Here is a 16263-nt window from a genome sequence, read left to right as displayed (position 1 = left end):
TAGGGGCTTCTTCCCGATATTGTTCCCTTCTCGAATGATAGCAAGACGGATTCATCAGCAACAGGTAACAAGTGCGGCAAACTTCCACTAGTTTGAGGGGGCGAAGTCCGCCTTCTATAGGACCCCAAATCTCGGTCGAAACCCCAGTCGGGAAGCGTCCACCCTGTCGAGATGGACTCTCCAAACCCCCATGCCGTGGTCCCGGAGGTCGGTTAGGACACTTCCTGCAGCATACTAAAAGTAATGCCCATGGCCACCGGTAGGAAAAACTTTCTTTTGATGAAATGGTCCAGCGGCATTTCCCTCTCTTTTCCTCTGCCCCCTCCCCCCGCCCTCTCTCCCTCCAGCCGTCGATCTTTGTCTCACATTGCGCTGCCTCTGCCTTTACCTTTCCAACCAAGGTCAAAGTAAAGTAGTCCAAGATGAAGAGCTTTGTCCTCCGAGCGGCCCTCGCCGGAGCGGCCCTCGCTGCTCCGAACCACCGAATCGGCACCGCCTTCACTGAGCGCGCCGCCGGTGACTGCAAGTGTTTCCCCGGCGATGCTTGCTGGCCTGCCACGGCGCAGTGGGATGCCCTCAACACCACTGTTGGCGGCAACCTGATTGCGACTGTCCCTCTTGGCGCGCCTTGCCACGACCCTGTCTACGATGCGGCCACCTGCGCTACTCTGCAGAGTGAATGGCAGGATGCGGAGATCCAGTAAGTGTCGATCCCAACTTCATGATATTGACGACATCAGGTGACTAACGATGATGTAGCATGGGATCCTCTTCCTCCATCATGGCTCCCTTCTTCGCCAACCAGAGCTGCGACCCCTTCCAACCGCAGTCTCGTGCCTGTACTCTGGGTAACTACGTCGTCTACGCCGTTGACGCCAAGACCCCCGAGCACATCGCGGCCACCATCTCCTTCGCCGCTAAGAATAACATTCGCTTCATCATCCGTAACACTGGCCATGACTACCTTGGTCGCTCCACCGGAGCCGGAGCCCTCTCCGTTTGTACTCACCACCTGACCAGCACCGAGGTTGTTGACTGGAACACCGCCTCCTACTCCGGCAAGGCCATGAAGGTCGGTGCCGGTACCCAGGGTTTCGACGTTATGGAGGCTGCCCACAACGCCGGTCTTGCTGTTGTTGGTGGCGAGTGCCCTACCGTCGGTATTGCTGGAGGTTACACACAGGGTGGTGGCCACAGTGCTTTGTCCACTTCTTTCGGTCTCAGCGCCGACAATGTTCTGGAGTGGCAGGTTGTCATCGCCAACGGTACTCTCCTGACTGCTTCCCAGACCGAGAATGCTGATCTCTACTGGGCTCTCTCCGGCGGTGGCCCTGGTAACTGGGGTGTTGTCACCTCCATGACCGTCAAGGCTCACGCCGATGCCAAGTTCGGTGGTGCCACTCTCGTAATGATGGCCGCTGACAACGACAACACTGCCTTCTTCAACGCCATCGATGCCTTCCACGAGGAGCTTGCCGGTATGGTCGACGGTGGCTCCATGGTCGTCTACTACTTCGCCGCCGGTTTCTTCCAGATCGCCCCCCTCAACGCGTACAACAAGACCGCCGATGAGGTCAAGATCCTGCTCGCCCCCTTTGTCGCCCGTCTCGACGCCCTCAACATGAACTACACCACCACCTACACCGAGTACGAGAGCTACTACAACCACTACGACAAGTACTTCGGCCCTCTGCCCATCGGTAACATCCAGGTCGGCATCGCTCAGTACGGCGGCCGCCTCATCCCCCGCGACAACATCACCAACATCGGCTCCTTCTCCCGCAGCGTCGCTGAGAAGGGCGCTACCTTCATCGGCGTCGGGACCGACGTTGGCAAGTTCGGCACCAAGGAGACCAACTCCGTCACCCCCGCCTGGCGCAACGCCCTCGTCCACGCCACTCTGACCACCGTCTGGAACTTCACCGCCCCCTGGGAGGAGATGATTGCCAACCAGGACCTCATGACCAACGTCATCATGAAGGAGATTGAGGCTCTCACCCCCACTGGTGGTGCATACATGAACGAGGCCGACTTCCAGCAGCCCAACTTCCAGACCGAGTTCTTCGGCAGCAACTACAAGTCCCTCTTGTGCCTGAAGCAAAAGTGGGATCCTGAAGGATTCTTCTACGTTCGCAACGCCGTTGGCAGCGAGTCGTGGAGCGTTGCTGACAATGGAAGAATGTGCCGTGTTTGAGTCGTAGGAAATACCCCCATAGTAATTGAATAACACTTTCGTTTTTTGTCAATATCTTGCCTCAATCTCATCCGTGATCACATGCAATAATCGGCCAGACCTGACGTGAAGTCAACTGCACTCAGTGTGAGATAAGTCAAACCCCCCACTTCCTGGCACCCCCCTGTTTCTGGCACCCACAAAAACGATGGGATCACAACCCAACCTCCTCATTACTATTAACTATTGATCCTCAACCACACCCACTACAATACAACTGCCAGCCTCACTAGGGCATTCAGAGTCGCTGGATTCAGCCGTAATAACCTCCTTTTCACCCGCTTCGATTTGAGCCCGATGGATATCCCTGATGTTCGCAAACTTCGTGTTGGGATCGATCTGAACAGTCTTCCTCTTCCTAACTGCAGCGTTGGTAACTTGGCCCTCAGGTGAGCCAGCTGCTGCTGGGCAACTGCCAGTTGCCAGGCCTGCTCTGTGAAGCCTTTTTTCACCTTCCTGAACAGCAGCCGTTGAGTGCTGGTATCATTGTCGAGTTGGGTGTATAAGTGCAGTTGACCGCTGAGCTCTGCCAGCTTCCTGGGTGTCGACCAGACCACTGCAGAGGAAGCAGAATCCCATGGCTCAACAGGGGTAGTTTGTTGACCATTATGGCATCGCTTTTGCCCCGACTGGTTGGTTTGGGTGTGGTGGGCTGCAGAAGGCTCAGGTAATACCATAGGGTTCATCAGGGGCTTAACCATCGCTACAGGGTGTAGACCAGTCCACTTCCAACCACTTCTGATGTTCGAGACTGATAGACCAGCAAGTCGAGCCTTCTGGTAACAGTCCAGGAAGTTCCTTTTACCTATAATGGTAGAGTCGTTCCATTGAGACAAGTAACCGAGCTCCTTCCGATAGGCTGACTTAACAGGGCTGAAGACAGACTGGTCAAGTGGCTGGAGGACATGAGAGGAGTGTGGTGGTAAGAACAGTAAATGGATATTGTTAATATAGCAATTCCACATGAAGTCTGTCGTCGTATGACTCCCATGCCCATCCACAATCAACAGTCGAGCCTCGCCCTCAGCCTCGGGCATAGTCTGTGGGATAAACACCTTCTCTAACCATTCAATGGCAGTTAAGTCTGTAGTCCAGCCATTATCTGTTGCTGTAAACTCCCACCCATCGTATGGAACCAGATGTAATGGAAACCACTGTTGTTGGACCGTCTTCCCTTGAAAATGATAAGAGGACGAAGTGCCCTACCCAAGGCTGAGATACACTCAATGATAGAGACCCATGCCCTCGACCCAGGTTGTTTCTTGCGAACAGACGTCGTCTCAGCCATGCCCAGCACTAACCCATTAGCTCCCTGACCCTCGAGGATGCCAGTCTCATCCATATTATATCTGTTGGCTGGTTTGATGTCCTTGATCTCAGGGATAGCAAGGAACTTAAACCAGTTCCTAATGACCTCAGTAGATGCCCCATTAACGCGTCTAGAATCGATGGAACGACTTCTCTGAACCTTAATGATAGGGTTCCTTCTCACGAAGGCATAGATCCAGCCTTTTCCTAATGGTTTGGTATCCCCAGCAGCAGCCAGAACTCGCTCTGCGAATTCCTTCACCTGTTGGTGCGTTGGTGCGAGGCCCAGCGAAGCCTGAATGCGAACCCATTGTGCCAGCTTACTCTCCTGGTCAGGAGACAGCCTCTGCCAGTCAGCAAAAGCCACTTTCCTAGTCTGACCACCTTGGAGACGTAGTTGGAGGGTTGATCGTGGTATCCCATACTCCAATGAGGCTCTCTTTTGACTCTTGCCGTTTGAGATGTCCTCGAGAGCCTGACGAAGCTGATCTTCGGTATATTGAGGCATTAGATATAGAAGAAGGTATGTGCAAAAAATGAGCCCATTTGGACTCGAATTGAAAATGTTGTGATAAAAGGAGGTTGGGGGTGGGCATTGCGTTGTGGTGGATTTTCGCGTTTTTGTGGGTGCCAGAAACAGGGGGGTGCCGGGAAGTGGGGGGTTTGACTTACCAGGCTTGAAGTTGGTCGCGCTTAGGTAGCCAAAATACTATCGCTTGACCATGGATACACTGAACTTGCAGTGTTTGACATGAGTGAGTCTAATGCCATGAAATCTCGGAACGCCTAATTTCTGTAGGGTAGGTGGAAAGCTTTTGGTTATATACTATCACGATAAGGTCGATCTATCTACAGAGAAGGGTACATATGTTCGGGTCTGGCCTTTCGTTGCCTTGAGGACCTTCAGCGGACCGGATTCATTTACGGAGTAGGCTGGTAAGAGCCTCTATCAAGCTTAGAAGAGCTCAAAAGCGAATGCGGTGGAATTGGTAGGTGGCTCGACCAGGATAGTAAGCTGTAGGACCAAACATTAGCATTGCTATCACGCAGGAAGGTTGTCAATGTGGGACAAGGATAACTTACGCTGTCAGAAGCGGACGAAATGCTGGTTACACCCAAGTCAACCGGTCCTCCAACCTCAGCCTTGGTGCCAGCCCAGTCGAAACGCAGAGTGCGGACTTGGACGGAACCATCGCTGGGAAGACCGAGCTTGCTGAGTCCGGACACCTTGATTTCGTAGTTCTTCTGAACGGTCCTGGTTCCAGCGAGGATCTTGACGCTGTTGTTCTCAACAGTCGCAAAGACATCAAAAGTCCGGTCAGCCGACGCGGTGGTGGCGACACGCTCGCCGGTCATCTGGGCGTAGTACTTGTACACCTGCCACTCTCCGTTGGGTTTGTACGCTCCGCTGGCATCCTTGAAGAGCAGATCGGCCATCCAGTTGTGCAGGTCGGAACCGCCGCCCCAGTTGGCGCGGAGGCCGCGAAGGTTGTGGCGCTCAAGTTGGGCGAGGTAGAAGACACCGTTGGCGGGATTCTGCTCGGATGGCCAGGCGTACTCGTTCAAGTCGATTGGGCGGTCCGGAAGGTTGTAGGTGCTCTGGAGGGTCTTAAAATCGGGAACGACTCTGTCGGGCTCACGCTGCCATTCACCAATTTGATGCCAGGAGTAGATGTCAGGGATGGCGTCGTTAGCTGCTACCTTGGACATCCAAGCCTTCCAGTTTTCCAAATCAACGGCTGGGGCGTTGGCGGCTGATGGTCCGCTGATCAAAGTGCCCGGAAGCTCGGCCCTAAAGTTGTGTTAGTTGAGATCGGAATGATTGATATCGGGAGACTATCTAACCTGATGATCTTGTGAGCCCGCACATAGTACTCCAGATACTGATCCCACGACCGAGCCCAGAAGATGTCAAGATCAGGCTCATTCCAGATATCAAACACAAGCCCGTCGAGCATGTTATTAGACTTGATGTCATCGACAAGACGGTGAAGGAAAAGCTCAGTCTCCGTCCAGTTGCCATTGTCACCGGGGAAGATTGAGCCTCCTGCCTGGCCGCCGTCGGCACCCCAGAGGTCGTGGGGCAATAGGATGAAGTCAGCTCCGTACTTGCGCGTGGTCCGGTAGTTGGAGAGTGCGGAGTCGAAGCGCTGCTGGTATCCGTCGAGTCCGCCGATCCAACCGGGAGCTAGGATCTGGGCACCCCCGGCACGGCTGGCGTGGAACTTGATGTCGGTGACGAAGTTGTCGGGAATAGAGGTGTCAATCTCTGTTCCGTTATCGGGGAATCCGTAGATGAAGCCGGAGCCAAGGAATTTGGCTGGGCCACTGGGATTCGCGATATCGACAGTTGCTGTGCCAGCTGGAGATTGTCTTACAGCCAGACCTGTGACATGGCCAGCTGTAAGAGCTGCAATAGCTGAGAAAGCCTTGAGAAAAGACATGTCAATGATGGAAGAGTAGAATGGTGCCGGTGCCGTGTCAAGGTGAGTTAGCTGTTGACTGCATCCATTCAATCACCTTTCCATCTACGAAACTTCCTACTATTATACTCACATCGCGATGCCTCGTCGCGATGAGAAGCCATTGCGAGTATGAGCCACCCCACCGGAGTAAACATCTCGATAGATGTTTGCGCTCGGCAGATCGGCGCATGCTGAGCGACGTTTAACGCTATCCTCCAATTCCCCGCATGCCAAGGTGATGCAGCAAGAGCTCGTTCACAATTCGTGGGGAAGAGGCTAAGAGCGGGTGAGAACATCCACTATCAGCACGACGTTGATCCTCCTCCACCGGGCATTGCGACACTTCTGCGGGGTTCACAATAGTATCACAGACGGAGAAAAAAGCCTAGCCCGGAAGACGCGTCGCGTCTGCGACCGAATCTTTACTTGCCGCCATCATGAATGCAGATCATCATTTACCGCAGCCATGCGGGATGATTACGGAGCTTCACATTTGGAACCCGATGCTCAGGTATTCAAGTTCATGATCTAAAGCATTAGATAGCGAGTTGCATCTAGAGCCCCAATCTAGCTCATGGGTCAACTTACATCACTGGTACCAAGTAAGGTACCTTAGATAGCTTGAGTACTTGTTGTACGAAGGAAAGGAATTGAAGTGATAACACGATATGGCGACCGTGCTGAACCCTAGAAACAAGAAGGAGGGAACTCAAGCTCTTGATAATAACTAAGTAATCAAGGCATGACTTATTACTCGAGTGTTCTCATTATGATGTGGCAAAACATGTTGACTTTTAGCTGCATTACTAAGTAGTGATTGATTCAGTAGTTTATATAAGACGGTATTCTCAAGTAAAGTCGTGATAGTAACAACATCTATTTATTAGGTCCGACTGCGAAAGCAAAGATTCTTAACGAAGGTATGACTCCAACTGTCCTACTCTAAAAGGGCGAAACTACTGGTGTGGACGAGAACTCAGCCTTCTTTAGCCAGGACTTCGTCGCCACTGGCATAAGCATCGACCCTGTAAGATGCGAACTTGGATGCCTTGACGCGCCTTGCAAAGAGAATGTCCAATTCCTCAAAGGTCTTGTCCTTTGTCTCGGGGAGGCGGAAGAAAGTCCAAATGAAGAAGACAAAGGCGCAACCTCCCCAAAAGAATCCCGTCTTTCCTCTCCAGTCACCGGCCGTCGGGTTGAGCATGTAGGGATTGATGACATTGCAGACAATCTGAGCAATGTAGTAGGCAATGCGGCTGAGGCAAACACTCTTGTTGCGGAGACGAGTCGAGGAAACCTCGGAAATGATGGCGTAACAGATAGGTCCCACGGTGAGATAGTAGACACCGAGCCAAGCCAGCATCATGCCAGCCTGAGCGTAGTTTGCGCCGTCCGAGTTAGGGGCACCGGCGCTGATGGCACCGACGACGAGGAGGATCAAAGCCAACGCTCCGAGACCCCATAGATACAGCGTGCGACGACCGAAGCGACCAAGAAGCCCCCATGATACAATCGTGCCGACAGAGGCGATCCCGAGGCCACCGACTGACATGCGGAACGAGATCGATTCTGGCAAGCCGGCTTGGACGAAGAAGTAGGTGGGAGTACCACCCATAGCAGAGCCGCAGAAAGGCTGTGCAGCAAATGCCATGCAGGCGATCTCGGTTCTCCGGAGGTCAACGCCACGGAAGCAATCGAGATACGAGGTTCCTTCGTCCATCTGCTGCTCAATCTCGTTGGTATGAATCATCATGGCAACCTTCTGCTTCGAGTTGACGGCTTCGGACGCGGACCCAAGACGGAGGACGGACTTCTCAGCTTGCTCGTAATCGCCGAGGCGGACGAAATGCCATGGAGACTCGGGAGCGAACCACAAAACGGCGAAAAGCGGAAGCGGCCAGACCCATTGAATCGCAAACGGCACGCGGTAGGACCACTGGTTGCTACCATCGGAGAACCCTGCCTGAACACCGGCTGAGATCAGCTGACCGAGGGCCCAGCAGAGGTTGACGAAGACGGTGAGGTAGCCGCGCAGTGCCATCGGGCAGACTTCGGAGGCGTAGGCTGGAGCAGTTGTCGCGAAGACGCCCCAGGGAATACCGCAGAGGAACTGGCCGACGAGGAGGACGGGGAGGTTCGGCGAGAAGAAAGAGATGAAGATAAAGGCGACGATGCTAGCCAGGGACGCGAGAAGGACCTTTCGGTACCCGAAGCGATGGGTGAAGTAACCGTTCGCGAAAGCGCCGATGATTGTACCGACACTGACTGCATTGCTCAACCCGTTTTGCCAGGATGCTGTGATCTCGTACGTGCCCTTGCTAGGGAGGTATTCGCCGTAGTGTCGTTTGAAAGCGGGCTGAGCAAAGAAGGACGAGATGAGGACGATGTCGTAGCCTTCCATGATGATCGCGGCGGAGACGAGGACAGACCACATGGCGGCCTTGGGATAGCGGCGGATAGCCTCCATGAAGCCAAGCTTGTGCTCCTCGTCTGCGGCCTGCTTGGCCATGGCCAGGTCTTTGATAGCATAGTCCCCGGTGGGAGCATGCTCGAGCTGACCGATCTCGAGCGGCTCTTCTTTGGTGGTGCCCATTGTGGCGGCTGATGAATGACTTGATTCTGAAACCGAAGGTAAATGGCAGGCAACAAGAGTTGGTGATAGCTTCGAAACTCTAGCAACTTGTTACAGTGCAAGTATCAGCGTCGTCGTGAAGATGATCGACAAGCGAGGTCCGGAGATGGTGGAGAATCTAGACATGATATAGAGACGCATGTAACGCCAGCAGGATATTGTTTCCGGCGACTGTCAGCTTCGAAGGGACGGTATCCCACAGCGTGGAATACACGTTGTCCCCGCATGTTGTCAGTCGAAGATCCGGGGTAACATGCGGAGAAAGAGTTTGTGATCATTAGCCTTCCCGGCACAAAAAGGACGTCGTGCCATCTGATGGCTTATTTGGGTAATTGTCTTTGCCATTTGTGGCATGATGTCTCCACCCCCGCCGGAGTTTTCTAACTTCTCACTAGAATAACCACCCGATCCATGGCTATACCGGGCTGACAACTCCGGTGGAGAGCCCGTCGCCCGCTCCGAGAAAGGATAGCCTAGTCCGAGGTGGACTGAACGAGCGAGTCCAGGAGATCGGCGTATGTTCGTTCCACTCCCCAGACCGAGTATCGCCTGCCGTTCTCGCTCATACCTCCGCTCCCGACGCTACTTGCTGCGTCTCCGTTCTGCTCCGGTCTCCCCTTGAGCATCTGTATCCCTTCTTTGAGAATCTTCCGAGGGGCCCCATCGTTGCAGATATCACCCACCTTGGCCATGTGGCCCGCCATCTTATGGCCTAGCCTCACATAAGTCTGCACCATCTCGTCGTCACATGGCCGGTCGAGGTGGAGGAAGCTGGGCTCCGGGTCCTCTTCAACTTCTGCCACTGCCTCCATCGGGCTATCTTGCTGGCCAGGGCCGTCACTGGCCAAGTGAGAGCTCGGGTTCTGGTGACGCCTCATGAACAGCATCATTGTGCTGTACGCCCAAACCACCAATGTTGCAGCGAATATGCCAAAGGGTTCGAGAAAGTTGCCCACACTGTAACGACGGATGTGCCAAAGCATCGCCCCGGCATGGACGACCGATAGTCTGGCTTTGTACTGATCACGCAGAGCCCACTGGGCGACGAGAGATCTCGCCTTTTCGACTTTGGAGTTGTCGACGTTGCGGGAGGATGCTCGCGCCGAGGCGGCAGCAGCTAGTGTCTGTAAGTGGGTTATCGGAGCGAGAAGGACGAGGCGAGAGAGGTGGAGATGTAAGATGACGGGATGCTCCCATCCACCGGCTTTGGCGATGATGGCGTTAGCGTTCCAGTGAAGGAGGTCGAGAGAGTCGCAGGCGCTGTTCCGCCATCTTGATAGGATAGGCAGCGAAGGGGGCCAAGTCTCCTCGACAGTATCGCCAGGACCGCACTTCTGGACGTCGGCTGTCGGCGTCCATGAATTGAGCCTGATCTGGTTGTGGTAAATAGCTTCCTTGGTACGCCTGATGATAGCGTATGTGAGCACCATGGTGCTAAAGTCACCCAGGTTCGGTGGCAGCCTCTTCTCCATGTAAAGCATTTCCATGGCCTCAGGTATAGTCACTAGGGAGCCCTCAATGTGTGAGCCTAAACGGTGCCTTGATTGTTTTGGTGGGTAAAGTTACACACCTGGCTTAGATTGTTGCTGCCCTGGTTTCTTAGCAGTAGTTTGGTCCCAAAGAGAATCGAGACAAGGCATCTGGCCTTTTGCATCGCCTAGCTTGAGCAGTACGTCTTGACCTCTCTCTAGGAATACAATAACGTCGAGGATCTAGAGCACAGATGTCATGTCAGTTTATGGGCTCTTTGAAACGAAATTGGTGGCTTGCACGTACCCATATCATGAGACCCGTTCTCAGTCTGGACTCAGTGTCCAACCACCTTCTGTGGGCACTTGTGTCACCCGCGTGTTGCGCTACTTCTGGTAGGCCTTCTCGCATACCTAGTAGGTCCATCTTTCGACAGGCATTGATCAAGAAGTGCCGTACTAGGAATGCCAAATCGTAGCGATCGCCGCGGACACCGTTGTGCAGGTCGTGTATCAACCAGAGGATAGACGTTTGAGCAATGACTAGACCCATTGAATCTTCCCCAGGGCTTACCAGTGACACTTGAGAAGATCCTGCCACGTCATCCAGGGCACCCGTTGAGATGTAAAATCGTACAGCGCTTTCCAAAAGTTGAAGAAACAAGTCTCTGAAGCCGAGATTGGTCTCGCCTCGGGAGTAGACCGAGCCAATTGCACAGACGGCCAATAAAAGGGGCCAATTCGCTGGCTCGTGGTAGTAGTCGGCTGGTTTCTGCAGGAAGTTATAAGCGGGGTGGAAATGTTGAAAGTACAATCGGAAATAAACTCGAGCGTGAGCTATGGATGGAAGTGGCGTCGCGCTGCGGCCTTGAAGAAAAGGTTCGACGCTGATGTGTTGCAGAAGGTTATCGTAGGCCTGTACAGATAGATCAAGCCCTGTCCCTTCATCACCTTCTTTGGAGGTGCCTGGAGCCGCTGTGCTGGGAGTCGGAGTGTCATCATCGGGTCTCGCCGCGTTATCTAAGACGAGACTTCTTTGCGACGGGCGACCCTTAAAGGGTGCCCTGGATGGAGCACCATCGACATAGTAAGTCGCCGTGGTAGAAGATGATTCAACGGATCCAGTCGTGCTTCCGTTCGGTCTACTCCTGGGCGTTGTTCCTGGTGGATTGAGCTGAAGCGCTGATGCTGGTGGAACTGCGGCATTCGAAGTCTGGACTGGCTGACTGTTGAGGAGGTTCAGCCAAGGCCCTTGTCTTACGGCCTCATAGGCATTCATGACGGTTTGTACGCCGTCTAGATTGGCCGAAAACGCTTCTCTCTCATTTACAGAAGACATGATGCCCCAATCGAAATCTGAGTAGTACTGAGGAGAAAGCCAATTGATGGCCGAAATACCAGCAGATTGTTCGGGAAATTCCTCGTTCTGAATGAAGTTGTCCATGGCATTCATCCCATAACCTACTCCGCAGTTGTTGACTGGGAAATTCTGACCGCTGTCTCCAGGGACTTGCGGAAGAGTCCACGATGTTTCGACTGCGCGCCTTTCCGACGCGTGATTCGTGGTCGGGAATGGTATCTCGGTCATCCCTGGAGGTTGTGGAACTTGTGCTGGGTCGGCATACTCCATGACCTCTCCCTGACTGTCATGTCTGTCTCCAGGAGCAGTATTCTCATCCGGAGATCGTAACGCTGTACGAGGACCTCGGCGGCGGCCAGCTGGGTATTTGCACTCGAGACCTTTACCCGTACAGCGACGACAGGGGCTCTCTTTCGAGCATCGTGAACGGCTTATAGCGCATGCCTGACATGCCCTGGAAGATGCGACGGGCCGCCGAGACTCGCTTGCGACCTCATCATGAGAGGCCGCATGGCGAGTGAGAACATCCCTATAACTACATTAGTGCATGAGATTAGTGAGAACATAATGAGAACGTACAATCGGGAGAAGCTCTTGCCGCATGCTGAGCACGAGAAAGGCTTTTCTCTAGTGTGCGATCGCTTGTGCCGAGTCAGATGCTCCTGGCGGCCAAAGGTGCTCCCACAGTAATCGCATTTGAACACTGGAGCATCAACCGTTGGATTTGCGACGGCGATGACGTCCTCGCTATCGGACGTCGAGTCTGTCCGCTCGTTGCCGGCCTGTTCCGTCTCTGCCATTATGCTTTCATCTTACTTATGAACTAGACACAGCGTCATGTTCAGCAAGTGAGCGCATCATGCTGGATCACTGAGAGCGATGGAAAGAGAAGAGGAATGAGCATCAAAACCTGCTGATTAGTGTCGTATTATTTGAAAATAAGGCGGGGAGCATGCACTAAAGACAATTGGGCTCAGTGGCGTGTTTACCCCGAGGAACGCGAGATGAGATGAGTTCCGGGGCGACTAGCCGCACGCGGGGTAAGGAGGAACACCGTCCATTTGAGCGGCATATGACCCCTGCAGCTTATGCCGTTTCTCTTACTATTCCGCTGTAACTCGCCAAAAACGTGGTGGCCAAGAGGAAGACAGCCCCGAATGTGACGTTGAATGTTGACCTTGTCAGTTCTAGCATCAGTCCTCAGCGTCTTGAGGGTCTATTCAACTAAAGAGATCTATCCTACCCTGACTTCTGCAGAACCACTTCTGCCTTTGACTTTCTAACAAAAACTGGCATCCAGTCTAGAGGGCACTCGATCTCAATGTCCTGCCCGCCCTCAAATTCCTGCTCCTCAGAGCCCTCGTGAGGAAGGGTTGTCCATCGCTCTCCACTATCCAACTTCGGCAGATAGACTTTGGCCTTGGTGATGCCGGGATTGACAATGGGGCAGCAAAGATAGGCATCACCATACATGTACTGCTCAGCCCCAAGCTGCCAGCACCTCTGATCTCCCGGGAACTCGTAAAATAGCGATCGGATGACAGGCGATCCATGCTCGTGGGCCTCGGCCATCAGCCGACGCGTATAATCCCTCAGCTTTTCGCGGATGAAGAGATACTTTTGGCAGATGTCATAGACTGCTGGGCCGTACGACCAAACCTCGTTGGCCGCTCCACTGCTCGAAGCCAAGCCGCCCGGCTTCGGTTCTCGGTCGCCGTGCAGTCTCATCACGGGGCAGAACGCGCCCCATTGGAACCACCGGACGAAGAGCTCCCGGAAGGCTTCGTCTTCGGGGTTGCCGCCGTGGAACCCTCCAATGTCGGTTGTCCACCAGGGCAATCCCGCAATACCCATGTTTAGTCCAGCTGCCAGCTGGTTGCGGAAGCTACCCCACGAAGACGCGATATCACCGCTCCAGACGAGCGCGCCGTACTTTTGACTTCCGGCCCATGCGCAGCGTAGCAAATTGACGATGTTCTTCTGGCCGGCCTCCTTCTGACCTTCGAAAAACGTTCGGGCATAGTCTTTGGGATAGATGTTACCGACGGACAAGTTCGGGCCGAGGAAGTAGCGGTAGTTCTCAAAGTCGTAGACAGAATACTCTGGCTCGGCTTGGTCAAGCCAGAATGTCTTGATACCCTTTGAGAAGTAGTTTTGCTTGGCCTTGTTCCAGACGTATTCACGAGCCCCCGGGTTCGTGGGGTCGTAGTATACGGTAGAACCTTCGAACTCAAAGTTGGTGCGGACGCCTCTCTCGGTGCGGACGAGGAATCCTTGCTCGAGCATCTCTTGGAAGTTTGACGATCTCTGATCCACTGTCGGCCAGATTGAGACCATGAGCTCGACGTTCAACTCACGAAGCTCTTGGATCATGGCATCTAGACTACGAATTAGTTGCTGTGACAGACATGGAAGGTCGGTGAGCTGTCCTTACCTGGATCGGGCCAATACTGAGGGTCAAACTTCCACTCGCCTTGCAATGGCCAGTGGAAGAAGTCGATAACGATGAGATCGAGGGGAAGCTCCCGACGGCGGTATTCCCGGGCGACCTCGAGAAGCTCCTCTTGGGTCTCGTACCGGAGTTTGCACTGCCAGAAGCCCAGGCCGTGCTCTGGCATCATGGGAGCTTTGCCAGTCACACTTGCGTAACGCTGCACGATATCGGCGGGTGTGTCGCCAGCCACCACCCAATAATCCAGAATGTTGGTAGAATACGCCTCAAAGGCAGTCGTGTTCTTTCCAAACACGACGCGGCCGATGGATGGATTGTTCCAAAGGATCCCGTAGCCTAGAGAAGACAACGCGAAAGGCACACTGGCCTGCGAGTTACGGTGTGCCAGCTCGAGGTCGAGGCCCTTGAGGTCCAAGAAGGGTTGCTGATACTGGCCCATCCCAAAGATCTTTTCGTCGGGTCGCTGACTCTCCAAGCGCATTGTGAGGTGATAGTCGCCGCCCCGAAGAGGCTTGAACTCGCGGGCCTCGACCTCAATGGCGCTACATTTGGCGTCGAGCAGGTCGCGTCGGTTGCGAGCATACTCCTCAAGGACGACGACATCATTGGCGTTGTAGATGGTAATCTTTCCCCGCTTACTTACGACTGCCTTCGCCTTCCCGTTGTGTATGGTGGCTGAGCCGTCTTCGGCGAGTGAGATCTCTGATTTGACCTGTTTCGGGTCTTCTTCCAAGGCCCATGCCTCAGTGGGCATCGCATGGGCCTTGGTAGCTCGGACTCGAAAGGCATCTGGACCCCATGGCTGGATCCATACTTGCTCCCCATCATACTGATAGATCAGAAAGCCGTCCTTTTGGTTAATCATGGCGGATATTGCGATTGGTTTCCCGGTGAGATGGCAGTACTGAGGTCGATTTCACCGTAGAAATGCAGGCAACAGTTGATAAAGAACTGGTAGATGAACAGAGAACACGAAACCTACAAGGCAAGTGAAAAGCCAGAGATAAGGACCTCCTCACAAGCTTCGACCCATTGTTCCATCCGGAAACCCATTGGCGGTTCTCCTCTTCAACGGGCTTAACGCCGCCGCGTGATCACCGGCGACAGGAACATCCGTGAACATGATGACCCAACTCTTCGAAGTTTCTCCACCGGAATTATCGTTGAGAAGACGGGCCCGTGGGGCTTCTGAAGCTCAAGCCACGCTTCCAGCATGAAGGGTTGCTAGGCTGGTTGGTTTGATGGTCGTGTTACCCCGCCGGAGCAAAGGCAAGTCTGAGCTCCGGTGGGGAGACAAACCCCGCGATTCTCCAGGAAACTAACCCGGGTGGACAATACCGGCAGAATCCATTCAGGCGAGAACAAGTCAGAAAACTCAATTGTACTTTGATATTGAGTCCAAGTCAATGACTAGCTCGCAAACGAGTGTCCTTGATTCCATATCCATCCCTGATCCTGTCTCCCGAAGCAACTCTCAGTGAGGTACTCGCTGAACTCCACCGGGTCTCCTTCTCCGACACCATTTATATCATACATCATGACTAAGACTAACGTTAGCTAAGAAATACGGTTGGGGGATTTTATCTTACTCTGCTCGAACTCCGAGAGCGCTTGTGTTATGATTGGGTCCTCGCTAAAGCTCAAGCTCATTGCGGCATCCTCGTCCATGTCAGCTGCTGTTGTGCTTTGCTGTAGCGCGGCCCGGTCGATGTGGCTGCTTGGGTCTATAGGGTTTGTTTCGGTGCTTCGGGCGGTGACTTCCATTGTATCCGAGCTACCACTTATTTCAATGTCTCTGCCGTTTTGGTCAAGTTCCGTCTGAGGGGGAACATCCAAGTGAAGCATTCTCTCCATCTCTTTAGTCATGACGAGCTTCATCAATTTCGTTAGAATATTCAGCCCCTGTTCAGCAACGACAGACTTGGACTTGAGTTGAGAATGCATCTCCATCAACTTTCGAAGACCCATTTTGGAATCGTAGGCTTCCCGGCTTAGGGGGTCCAGTCCTGTCATGATGGAGAGCGTGACACCTGCAGTGAAGAGGTGCAATGCAACAAAAGACAATGCGTAAGTGTCGATTACCTCTTTGAAGTGCGGCGTGCATCCAATGTTGGCAATCTGCAAGGCCGCGTCTCGGCAACTTCGCACCGAGCCTTGGAGCGGATCGTTCTCTCCGATTGAACGAAGATCGGAGCCTTCGCTCGTATTGATCTTTTTCATCGCTCTGTAGGCTAGCAAGGGCCTGTGAACCAAGATTCTCGCGTTCTCGTAGGCGAGTTTGAGTGCGAGCCCCTGGATGCGAAAAGTGTGCTGATGGTGTTCAGGGCATAGGGAGTGATTGGCG

The 16263-nt window shown here is 53.6% G+C and overlaps 6 protein-coding genes across 6 annotated transcripts; 1 reads left to right on the top strand and 5 right to left on the bottom strand.

Annotated features, from left to right (window-relative positions):
- The first annotated feature begins 333 nt into the window (after window positions 1-333).
- Window positions 334-2210, top strand: HER10_EVM0008551 (FAD binding domain-containing protein). Its single transcript, XM_035478068.1, has 2 exons — window positions 334-700; window positions 760-2210. Exons 1-2 carry the CDS (start codon window positions 423-425, stop codon window positions 2192-2194), a joined length of 1713 nt encoding a protein of 570 aa, XP_035334201.1. The 5' UTR covers window positions 334-422; the 3' UTR covers window positions 2195-2210.
- A 2286-nt stretch (window positions 2211-4496) lies between these two features.
- HER10_EVM0000361 (uncharacterized protein) lies at window positions 4497-5985 on the bottom strand (the record flags this gene model as incomplete). The annotated part of the gene is made up of 3 exons (XM_035470146.1): window positions 4497-4556; window positions 4625-5333; window positions 5387-5985. 3 exons carry the CDS (start codon window positions 5983-5985, stop codon window positions 4497-4499), a joined length of 1368 nt encoding a protein of 455 aa, XP_035333650.1.
- Window positions 5986-6982: 997 nt separating this feature from the next.
- HER10_EVM0008272 (maltose permease MAL31) lies at window positions 6983-8599 on the bottom strand (the record flags this gene model as incomplete). The annotated part of the gene is made up of 2 exons (XM_035477799.1): window positions 6983-7174; window positions 7226-8599. 2 exons carry the CDS (start codon window positions 8597-8599, stop codon window positions 6983-6985), a joined length of 1566 nt encoding a protein of 521 aa, XP_035334178.1.
- Window positions 8600-9111: 512 nt separating this feature from the next.
- Window positions 9112-10125, bottom strand: HER10_EVM0000792 (uncharacterized protein; the record flags this gene model as incomplete). The annotated part of the gene is made up of 2 exons (XM_035470560.1): window positions 9112-9762; window positions 9823-10125. The coding sequence occupies 2 exons, from the start codon at window positions 10123-10125 to the stop codon at window positions 9112-9114; spliced, it is 954 nt and encodes a 317-aa protein (XP_035333676.1).
- Window positions 10126-12706: 2581 nt separating this feature from the next.
- HER10_EVM0001042 (putative glycosyl hydrolase) lies at window positions 12707-14784 on the bottom strand (the record flags this gene model as incomplete). Its single annotated transcript, XM_035470804.1, has 2 exons — window positions 12707-13845; window positions 13902-14784. 2 exons carry the CDS (start codon window positions 14782-14784, stop codon window positions 12707-12709), a joined length of 2022 nt encoding a protein of 673 aa, XP_035333691.1.
- A 692-nt stretch (window positions 14785-15476) lies between these two features.
- HER10_EVM0003876 (tall aerial hyphae-4) lies at window positions 15477-16139 on the bottom strand (the record flags this gene model as incomplete). Its single annotated transcript, XM_035473538.1, has 1 exon — window positions 15477-16139. One exon carries the CDS (start codon window positions 16137-16139, stop codon window positions 15477-15479), a length of 663 nt encoding a protein of 220 aa, XP_035333881.1.
- Window positions 16140-16263: the final 124 nt, after the last annotated feature.

This window comes from Colletotrichum scovillei (genome assembly GCF_011075155.1).
Source record: "Colletotrichum scovillei strain TJNH1 chromosome Unknown Contig00005, whole genome shotgun sequence".
Taxonomy (NCBI): Eukaryota; Fungi; Ascomycota; class Sordariomycetes; order Glomerellales; family Glomerellaceae; genus Colletotrichum; species Colletotrichum scovillei.
Note: the sequence above shows the minus strand (reverse complement) of the source record. Positions and strands in the feature narration are given on the sequence as shown.